Source organism: Mixophyes fleayi, chromosome 2, assembly GCF_038048845.1.
Source record: "Mixophyes fleayi isolate aMixFle1 chromosome 2, aMixFle1.hap1, whole genome shotgun sequence".
NCBI classification, from domain to species: domain Eukaryota; kingdom Metazoa; phylum Chordata; class Amphibia; order Anura; family Limnodynastidae; genus Mixophyes; species Mixophyes fleayi.
Window position 1 is genome coordinate 3,143,270 of NC_134403.1, and position 11,447 is coordinate 3,154,716.

The 11,447-nt window shown below is 40.6% G+C and overlaps 1 protein-coding gene across 1 annotated transcript; it reads left to right on the forward strand.

Annotated features, from left to right (window-relative positions):
• The first annotated feature begins 1,292 nt into the window (after positions 1–1,292).
• Positions 1,293–2,246, forward strand: LOC142138618 (olfactory receptor 52D1-like). The gene has a single exon (XM_075195424.1). It carries the CDS (start codon positions 1,293–1,295, stop codon positions 2,244–2,246), a length of 954 nt encoding a protein of 317 aa, XP_075051525.1.
• The last annotated feature ends 9,201 nt before the right edge of the window (positions 2,247–11,447 follow it).

Here is an 11,447-nt window from a genome sequence, read left to right on the forward strand (position 1 = left end):
TTCAATTGGGAACAAACAGTAATAAAACAATTCTGGGTAATACAGACAGACAGAGAGGTAAGAGAACTCTGCTCGCAAGCTTACAATCTATGGGACAATGGTTTGATACCCAAGGGTAAGCGCTACATCATATTGAATATTTGTCCAGCTAGAATACAAAGGTTACATAGTATTTTGTGGGCTGTCTGTTCAGTTACACAACTATGTTGGTCAAAGGGTTGTTGTCTTGTGTTAGCTGTGTAGAGAGTAAGGTATAAGGTATAAGGTAACCTACAGTGATGACAGTGTACAGGTCATTGGTGAGAATCCACCTACAATATTCTCTTCATTTCAGGAGATTCTTTCTCCAGGACATAAATAAGTTAGAGATCGTGCAAAGAGGGGGAACTATAGTTGTGCATGATCTAAATCACAACATTTACTAGGACTGACTAAAGAATTCAAACTAATTTATATTTATATATATATATATATATATATATATATATATATACATAGCTTGGAACAGAGAAAGGAGAGGGGAATATGAGAGAAGCTTTCAATATTTAATAGGTGTACACAACGTGCCGGAAGGGAATTATTCTACAGAGGAAGAGTATTAGGACAATAGGAAATGCACTAAAATTGGAGGGTTGTAGTTGCAAGAAAAATGTAAGAAAAAAATCACTTCACTAAAAGGGCAGTGTGTAAGTGTAATAGACTCCTAGCAGAGGTGGTAGAGGCCGGTGGGAAAGTTAAACATTTTTGGGGCAGACAAAAGGCTATAAAAAGTCTGAAAAGAATTTCATAAGAACAAATGGGGTCTGGGGTTATCAGGGATAAATAATGGGCAGACTAGATGGGCCGAATGGTCCTTACCCGCTGTCAGATTCTTTGCTTGTATGTCTGTGTTTAATGGTTCTACAGTATAGCACAAATAAGAATCAAACAGTTATGTAAGAGAAATGAAATGTTATCATTATTTATGCTGGTGGTACAAAACTAATGGTCACTACTTTATGGTGGGATCTTTACTGAAAAGCATCAGCTGAGATGGACCAGAGAATGAACACCAATATGTGGGCCATGCAGTAAAATGATTCAACTAAACAATGTACAGTGCATCAGCATTTCCTCTGCTTCATAAATTACCCCCCCTGACGTCTACTTGTGGGTTTATAGTCCAGTATGAATACAACAAATCCATGCACAGACTTCTAAAATATACAATGTGGTTAAAGAACATAAGAAATGTCATTAATATTTATAATTTGTTTGTTTTTCAGGATGCAACATAAAAGATAAAAGTGAAAATGTCAAATTCAACTTATATTCACCCCTCGCTCCTGACCCTCAAGTTTGGGGAAATGGCTGAAATAAGATATTTTTATAGTGTTATAACATTAGTTGGATTCATGGTCATTATACTGTCCAACTGTGCAGTCATCTCTACTGTGGTTATACATAAGAGTCTACATGAGCCGATGTACATCTTCATAGCTGTTCTGTGTTTGAACGGCCTCTATGGGAGTTGTGCCTTCTTCCCCAGTCTGTTTGTCAGTCTAATTAGCAAAATACAAACCATTTCCTACATTGGTTGTGTTACACAAGTCTTTTGCATCCACACTTACATGGGTTGTGAGTTAACCATTTTAGCTGTTATGGCATATGATCGATACCTGTGTATCTGTAACCCATTGAGATACAGCAATATAATGACCTTAATGATGGTTGTCAAGCTGATTATTGCAGCTTGGCTCTACAGTATCATTTTATTTTCTGTACACTTTACGTTGACCATTAGGCTCCCATTGTGTGACTCTGTCATACTGAAGATTTATTGTGACAACTGGTCAGTTGTGAGACTTTCCTGCATTGATACAACTGTAAACAATATATTTGGGCTCTTCATCACAGCAGCTGTTATAGTCTTGTTGCCAGTGCTAATCTTATTCTCTTACATTGAAATTCTGAAAGTTTGTGCCCAGTCCTCAAAAGACTTCAGAACCAAAGCCTTGGCGACCTGCTCTCCCCACCTGGTGACCATTGCCAACTTTGTGATCAATGTGCTGTTTGAGATTCTAAGTCACCGTTTCACTCCCACCAACATCCCATATGAACTAAGAACAGTTATGTCAGTGCAATATATTGTGGTGCCGCCACTTCTGAATCCACTCATCTACGGACATAAAACTCGGGAAATTAGAGAGAAGTTGGCTCAGCTCCTTTTCCCCAAAACATCATCAAGGGCCGTAGGAGCGGCATGAATATAATTGTTTCTTAAGTGAAGTAATGGTTATGCTTCAACTGTATATGACATTTATTTATATTAGTTATACTAATAAGAAATAGCACTAAAGATTTCTATGACTTGAAAATAAATATCATTGACAACTGTCTCTATGGAGCAGTTGTCAGCTTCATCTCTTATATCATACTGCTATGGGTTGTTCCCATTTACAACAGTACCATGGAGGCAACCGTCATAGATTGGAAGTATTGGGACCTAGGGAAATCTGACACATTAATTTGACTGTTATTTGTGACATTATGGTATAGATTCCTCATACCCTAACTTATTTTGTGTTGTTAGTATCTTGAAGGAGCAGTAAATCTTGTTTAGATCTCTAGCGGATTTGGAGATTTAGCCAAGAACAAATAATGAAATATCACCATAGCTGATCAGTGCAATGTTGGAGTGAGGTCACCTTAAAACAAAGTGTAATATTAGCTGTTCACTGGGTGGCTTCAGTATAGAAGATTAGAAAGGTATTTACATGGTAGAAATATCAGTGGAGACCTTCACAATCACTTGGAAGAAATATTTATATTCAATGTAAAATGATTTAGTAAAATACACCATCATCGCTTATCGCTATGACTTCTCAGGAATGTGGGTGAGAACATTGATCTGTTATTTAATTGACTTATAAAAGTTATTGAAATATGCTATGAAGAGAATGTATGTGCAAACCAAGTATTCGATAAATCACTGTTAAAAGTGAATAGATCCATGATAATGTTATTCTGTCTATTGATGTTCTCCTATTGGCTGGCCTATAAACCATGGGAACATTTTACTTGCTGGATATATCAGCAATGACAGCTCCAAACTGTAAATTGTGTACTTCTCTATACATATGAAACCAGTGGTCGAAGTGGGAATGTAGAAGTGCAGATATGGAAATTTTCAATGAAAGTTTGGGGACCGTCTAGAGCTTTTGGGGATTTTAATGGTGTAAAATTAATTTTAGATCAATTTTTACAGTATACAGTATATTGTAAAACATTAAATAATGCAAGGCTACCCACCTTGTGTCCCCCACCAATCCTGTGTTTCTTCAACTCTTCCTTCAAACCCCTACAATCTATTTTGCACGCTGCTGCAAGATTGATTTTCCTTGCAAATCGTTATTCTTCGGTTCAATCAGTCTCTACACTGGCTGCCTGTTTTCTACCGAATCCAAAATAAAATACTTTTACTAACCTACAAGACCATATACAAAGCTGCACCAACATACATCTCCTCTCTTGTCACAAAATATCTCGCAACTCCGTTCTGCACAAGATCTGCGTCTCTCATCCACCCTCATTACATCCTCCCATTGCCGGTTACAGGACTTTTTTCAGGCTGCACCCACTCTATGGAATTCTCTCCCTCGCACAATAAGACTCTCCTCTGGTCTACAAACTTTCAAGCGTTCTCTGAAAACCTACCTCTTCAGACAAGCTTATAATATTCCTCAACCACCCTCTTAACCTCACTACCCTTAGCCTGTTACCTCCTGTTACACAATTTCACACAAGACAACTACCCCTTGACCAACATTGTTGTGTGACAGGATCATTTAGCTTATGAGTCACTTTTACCTTTACAGCCTGGCTGGGCCGAAATGCAAAATGTAGACTTAGCCTCATGTGTCAAACTCCCATTGTCCCATAGATTGTAAGCTTACGAGCAGGGTTCTCTTACCTCTTTGTCTGTTTTACCCAGTGTGTTTATTAGTTTACTATGTTTGTCGCCACTTGTAAAGCGCTACTGAATATGTTGGCGCTATATAAATAAATGATGATGATGATGATGTCTTCCTTGTGACCCTTCAACTTCCCCTTATCTATTATCTGTCCGTTCTGCCCATGTGCCCCTATCATCATCCAAAGTAACTCCCGCTCTCTCCCCACATCCTCTCCTGGGTGCCTCACCGCCTACTCCTCTCTCCTCTTACTTACCCCCTGCTTCCCTCACCTTTTCCTTATCCCCGGCTCCTCTCACCTCTTACTTACCCTCTGCTCCTCTCACCTCTTACTTACCCCCTGCTTCTCTCACCTCTTACTTAGCCCCTGCTTCTCTCACCTCTTACTTACCCCCTGCTCCTCTCACCTCTAACTTACCCCTGCTTCTCTCACCTCTTACTTACCCCCTAATTCTCTCACCTCTTACTTACCCCCTGCTTCTCTCACCTCTTACTTACCCCCTGCTTCTCTCACCTCTTACTTACCCCCTGCTCCTCTCACCTCTTACTTACCCCCTGCTCCTCTCACCTCTTACTTACCCCCTGCTTCTCTCACCTCTTACTTACCCCCTGCTTCTCTCACCTCTTACTTACCCCCTGCTCCTCTCACCTCTTACTTACCCCCTGCTTCTCTCACCTCTTACTTACCCCCTGCTCCTCTCACCTCTTACTTACCCCCTGCTCCTCTCACCACTTGCTTACCGACTGCTTCTCTTACTTACCCCCTGCTTCTCTCACCTCTTACTTACCCCCTGCTCCTCTCACCTCTTACTTACCCCTGCATCTCTCACCTCTTACTTACCCCCTGCTTCTCTCACCTCTTACTTACCCCCTGCTGCTGTCGCTCTTTTACTTACTCCCTGCTTCTCTCACTGTCGATTAACCCCCTGTTCCCATCTATCTATACCTGTCCTTGCTCCTATATTTCCCTCTTACTAGTGAATTCAGGCATTTATAATAAATGTGTTAGATTTTCCTATATTATTTATATAAGTGTCTATTGCCGGTAAGTAAGATATGTGTGTGTGGTGGAGGGAATGTTGTGTTCTTTTAAGCCAAAATGACATAATACTAATTATATGGTCCTGACATCAGCTGAGACAAAGTCAAATGTTAGGTCACTTAAAAATAAAAATAGTTATTTATTTATTAGTCACCGTTCCTGTTCTTGCCGTCTTCACTACCTGTGGCAGCTGGTGTCTTATGCTCAGGCGCTGCCTATCTGGATCCTGGATTGTTGGTGCCCTGCATGGAAAAAAACATGTACATGAAATATAGGAAACCCGGCGTAAAATCAAAAACACCCACATTTTATAATTAGTCCTCCCTCCCTGCAACCAGCCCTATTAAATGAAATACACTTAATAGTATTCACACTTAATAAATAGCCCTATTTCCCCCCAACAAGCCCCAAAATGAAATAATATTCCCATTTAATAATAAATTTCCCTCCCTCCAAATATCCCTGGTAATAAGTTTACAGAATTTTTACCTCAACCATCCCAGTCTACCATTATATTAATAGGTCACCTCTCATTATATTAAGAAAAACCCATCCCCCTTCCCTCATTACATTCAGACAACCCCCTCTTCACTAATTACATTAAAAAAAAACGTTCTCTCATTACTTTAAAACAGCCCCGTCTTCCTCATTACATTAAGACAAATCATCATTATCATCATCATCAACATTTATTTATATAGCGCCAGCAAATTCCGTAGTGCTTTACAATTGGGAACAAACATTAATAAGACAATACTGGTTAATACATATTAATTACATAAACAAATCTTTACTCATTACTTTAAAAAATAAGCCCTTCTCCCTCATTATAGTAAGACAAATTACCTCTACCCCCTTGCTTCATTATATTAATACAAATCCCCCACCCCTCCCTTATTACATTAAAAAATAATCCTCCCCCCTCCCTCACACGTACCTTCATTTAGTAGAGCTGTGTAGGAGACTCTCTGGAAGCAGCACACATGGGACGGCAACCGGTCATGTGATGCGTCCCATGTGACTTGTCAGAGGGAGGGCAAAGAGAACGAACCCAGAGACACACAAGGAAGGCAAGGAGGACTGACACAGACGCACACGCATGGAGAACAGGGAGGAGACAGACACACACACAGAGGGTAATAGAGAGAGAGGGGGACGGAGGTCTAATGCACACATGGTCTGCAAGGGTAGCAGAGCATGTGTGCAGCTTAACTGAAGTGGGGAGAAGAAGTGCCAGCATGCCATACCGGCACATACCGCCCCACTTTGAGCACTTTTATGGTGTGATTTCTACACACAGTATTTTTTATGCTTATCATTCACTTGTATATTCATATTCAATGATCCGTTTTTTATTCACTGAAAACTCACACCTCATGACGTCCCCTCACACTCACATATCAGTACTCATCCCTCATAAATGTTTACTCGGTTCTGACAAAACTACGATTCTCAGAGCTATGCAGTTAATTCTTAAAACAGTAACTGTATTAAAAATAAAACCTGTTGGGTTCTGTCATTAATAAAATTGCCATTTTAAAAAATGACTGCAAAGCGCTGAGGATCAGCAGTTCGTCGGAAACGCCGCTTAGTAAATATACCCCCTCATCTTTTGTCACTCACTACAAGTTCCTCATCTCTCATAACTTATCAATACTTATTACTTATCAGACATCACTCACATGTCACAGATTACTTCTCAATCACTGTTCATAGGTCGCACACTTGAGTCTGACAAATGATGATATGCCCTCTGATAAATGTAAAAAAAATGGACACTGCCAATATATAGATAAATGGCACTTTCTTTTTAACCCTGACAAAATGTAGAACTTAATAATAAAATAAACAAGAGAGATAACTACACACGGAGCAGCTTCTTTTAGTCATATGTTGTAGCATAATATTTGCAGGATTGGGTCACAGTAACTCCACCAGCTGACATACAAGTGTATGCAAATATGGTATAGATTGAGGTAGCTGTGCGATCATCTGTCTGAGAGAATCTTACACTATGGGCTAGATTTACTAAGCTGCGGGTTTGAAAAAGTGGGGATGTTGCCTATAGCAACCAATCAGATTCTAGCTGTCATTTTGTAGAAGGTACTAAATAAATGAAAGCTAGAATCTGATTGGTTGCTATAGGCAACATCCCCACTTTTTCAAACCCGTAGCTTAGTAAATCTAGCCCTATGTATCAGTAAGGGGCACTTCCAAAAAAATATGGAATGCACTCTTTGGAAGCTGAAAAAATATGTCCATTTATTATTTATACCTGGTGAATTTGTTACAGTTTCAGTAACAGTAATAAAATGTGTATGGAAGAATTGGAACACTGGAGAATTTTATTGAAATATGTAAAGTGTTAGTATAAGAATGTTTATGAATTATCTCTCTCTTTCTCTCTCTCTCTCTCTCTCTCTCTCTCTCTCTCTCTCTCTCTCTCTCTCTCTCTCTCTCTCTCTATATATATATATATATATATATATATATACTCACCTAATACTTTGTCTCTTTTGCCCACTTGTATAGAAATATTTTGTTGGTAGATTTAGGTAGGTTTTTAAATGAAATTTTACAGAAAGAATAATCTGAAGTAACAAATGTTTCATTGATATGATGTAGAAAAAATATTTTAATGTGTCAAGTAAAACGTTTTGTAGAACATTTTTTTACATTTTATTTTGTAAAGCTATTATATAAATGCACTTTGGAAATATAAACATATAGGACATGCTGTGTAAAAGCAATTGACCACAAGATGGAGCCAGAAATCTATGAATAGATCTACAATACATATTATACTTATACTGAAAGATTAAGAATATCTGCGCTTCTTCTAAAAGTGTTACATGGTGCTTGTAATTTATGTGTAAGTTTACATGTTTTCTGCTACTAAGATACAAGCGCAGGGGGCGATATAATGGTGTAATGAGGTGCGTGTCTAATGCTTCTAAATATTGTGTGTGTCTTGTAAGTTTGAAACATACTGTATGTGACAGCCAGATCACATGATCGCAGGGGGAATGATTCCTCCACCCCTGCGATCGCATCCTGGTGCCTGGCTGTCACGGTGACAGCCAGGCTGAAGACAGAGTAGCGGAGGCCAGCGGACTGCAAGACAGCGGGCCCCCAGGTAAGTATGTGTTGCACTGTTGCTCATGGGGGTGGGAGCGCTCATCGGGGAGGAGGGGCCCGGGGGACACAGGGGGCCCATACTGGGCCCCATGATTTCTGAAGGCGGCCCTGCTGACACGAGACACAGAGTACTGACACGAGAGACATAGTACAGACATGAGACACAGAGTACAGACATGAGACATAGAGTACAGACATGAGACACAGGGTACAGACATGAGACATAGAGTACAGACATGAGACACAGAGTACAGACATGAGACATAGGGTAAAGACATGAGACATAGAGTACAGACATGAGACACAGAGTACAGACATGAGACATAGAGTACAGACACGAGACACAGAGTACAGACATGAGACACAGAGTACAGACATGAGACATAGGGTACAGACATGAGACATAGAGTACAGACATGAGACACAGAGTACAGACATGAGACATAGAGTATAGACACGAGACACAGAGTACAGACATGAGACATAGAGTACAGACATGAGACATAGAGTACAGACATGAGACACAGAGTACAGACATGAGACATAGAGTACAGACATGAGACACAGAGTACAGACATGAGACACAGGGTACAGACATGAGACATAGAGTACAGACATGAGACATAGAGTACAGACACGAGACACAGAGTACAGACATGAGACATAGAGTACAGACATGAGACACAGGGTACAGACATGAGACACAGAGTACAGACATGAGACATAGAGTACAGACATAAGACATAGAGTACAGACATGAGACACAGAGTACAGATATGAGACACAGAGTACAGACATGAGACATAGAGTACAGACACGAGACACAGAGTACAGACATGAGACACAGAGTACAGACATGAGACATAGGGTACAGACATGAGACATAGAGTACAGACATGGGACACAGAGTACAGACATGAGACACAGAGTACAGACATGAGACATAGAGTACAGACATGAGACACAGAGTACAGACATGAGACATAGAGTACAGACATGAGACATAGAGTACAGACATGAGACATAGAATACGGACATGAGACACAGGGTACAGACATGAAACACAAGGTACAGACATGAGACAGAATGGTGGCTTATTGTTTCTCTCCTCACAGCACTGAGGCCATGAGCTTGATTCGCGGCCACGGCTTTAGATGTGTGGAGTTTGTATTATTCTTCCCGCATTTGAATGTGTTTCCTCCAGGTGCTCCGTTTTCCCCCCACATCCAAAAACATGCTGGTAGGTTAAATGGCTGCTATCAAATTGACCTTAGTCTTTCTCTGCCTCTATGTATGTTAGGGAATTTAGACTGGAAGCTCCAATGGGGCAGGAACTGATGTGAGTGCCTTCTCTGTACAGTGCTGCAGAATTAATGGCACTATATAAATAGATGATGAGGATGATGATGGTTACTGTAAAGAAATGGGCATGGTGTATGGAAACAGAGGTGCAAATCCTTATTCTAATCCATACCTGGGCTGCAGTGAGCTCTACAGACAGCCAGGAGTCAGACCTAGCAGGGGTCACCTTGGGAAGACACTTGGGGGAGGTAGGGGAGGGGAGAAGACCATCAATCAAGATCTTTTGCAACTCCCCTGGCCTGGCCTGGCCTGGCCCGGCAGCTCCCGAGGTGGGATTATTAGGTGATAAAAGAGGCTATCCGGAGAGCTGGGTATCAGAGTGACTGACTTTGGCCAAGAGGTGATGCTCTGCCAGAGATTCGCTGTGGAATATATCTCACTGGATTGATTTGAACTGATTTCCTCACTTGCTGGTCCTGCTATTGATGAGGGACAGGACAGTGGGGATGTAAACAGTAATGCACTATGTGGTAGGGCAACACAACAGCAAAGCAATGTTATAATATAGCAGTATAATGACAAAGGCTATGCAGTGCCATAAATGTAGAGTAAACAGTAGTAAATTAAAAGACAAAGGAAAACAGTGTAAGGTTGATCCCACAAATGAAGAGGAAGTTTCTACTCTCTTCTTATCTTCCTACTCTACCTCCTTTCCTCTGGATCCCATTCCCTCACAAATTGGTATGTCCCTGTCTCCTGTTCTCATTCCCCCTCTAACTAAAATCTGTAATCTATCTCTTTCTACTGGTATTTTTCCATCACTATTCAAGCATGCAGTGATTACTCCCATTTTAAAAAAACAGAATTCTGACCCTAACTCTCTTGTAAATTACCGCCCCATCTCCCAGCTCCCATGCCCCTCCAAGCTTCTCGAGAGAATTGCCTACACTTGCCTCACACTTTCTTACAGCAAACAACCTATTGGATCCTCTTCAGTCAGGCTTTCGCTCTCAACACTCCACAGAGACTGCGCTGACCAAGGTTGTCAATGATTTGATCACAGCAAAAAATAATAATCAATACTCTCTTCTAATTCTCCTGCATTTCTCTGCTGTATTTGACACTGTTGACCACTCTCTCCTCATACAAACGCTACAATTCCTAGGTCTTGAAGGCACTGTCCTATCATGGTTCTCATCCTACCTATCTGATTGCTCTTTCAGTGTTAATTTCTCTGGATCCAACTCTGCTCCCCTTCCTTTATCAGTTGGAGTACCACAAGGCTCAGTCCTAGGTCCTCTGGTATTCTCTATCTACACCACTTCTCTTGGAAAACTAATAAGCTCCTTTGGATTTCAGTATCATCTCTATGCGGATGATACACAAATTTATCTATCCTCTCCTGATCTTTCACCATCTGTTTTGTCTCGCGTTACTGACTGTCTTTCTGCCATTTCATCTTGGATGTCTTCTCGCCAACTCAAACTCAATCTCTCAAAAACTGAATTAATAATATTCCCACCCAAAAATGGAAGCTTCCTGCCTGACATATCTATTTCTGTTGATAACATGAACATAAATCCCACCCCGCAAGTTCTTTGCCTAGGTGTAATCCTTGATTCACAACTGTTATTTATTCCCCACATCAACTCTATATCTAAATCATGTTACATACACCTAAAGAACATTTCCAGAATACGCACATATCTGACACAAGACACCGCAAAAATCTTAATGCATGCACTCATCATCTCCCGCATCGACTATTGCAATTCCCTCCTTACTGGTCTTCCCAAAGTGAGACTTGAACCCCTACAATCTATTTTGCACGCAGCAGTTAGATTGATTTTCCTTCCAAACCGTTATTTCTCTGCTGAGCCACTCTGTCAGTCTCTACATTGGCTGCCTGTATTTCAACGAATCCAATATAAAATTCTTCTACTAACATACAAGGCCATCAACAAAATTGCACCGACATACATTTCCTCACTTGTCTCAAAATATCTCCCTAC

Coding starts and splice junctions, on each gene's coding strand:
- LOC142138618 (XM_075195424.1), top strand. CDS start 1,293: ATGTCAAATTCAACTTATATTCACCCCTCGCTCCTGACCCTCAAGTTT.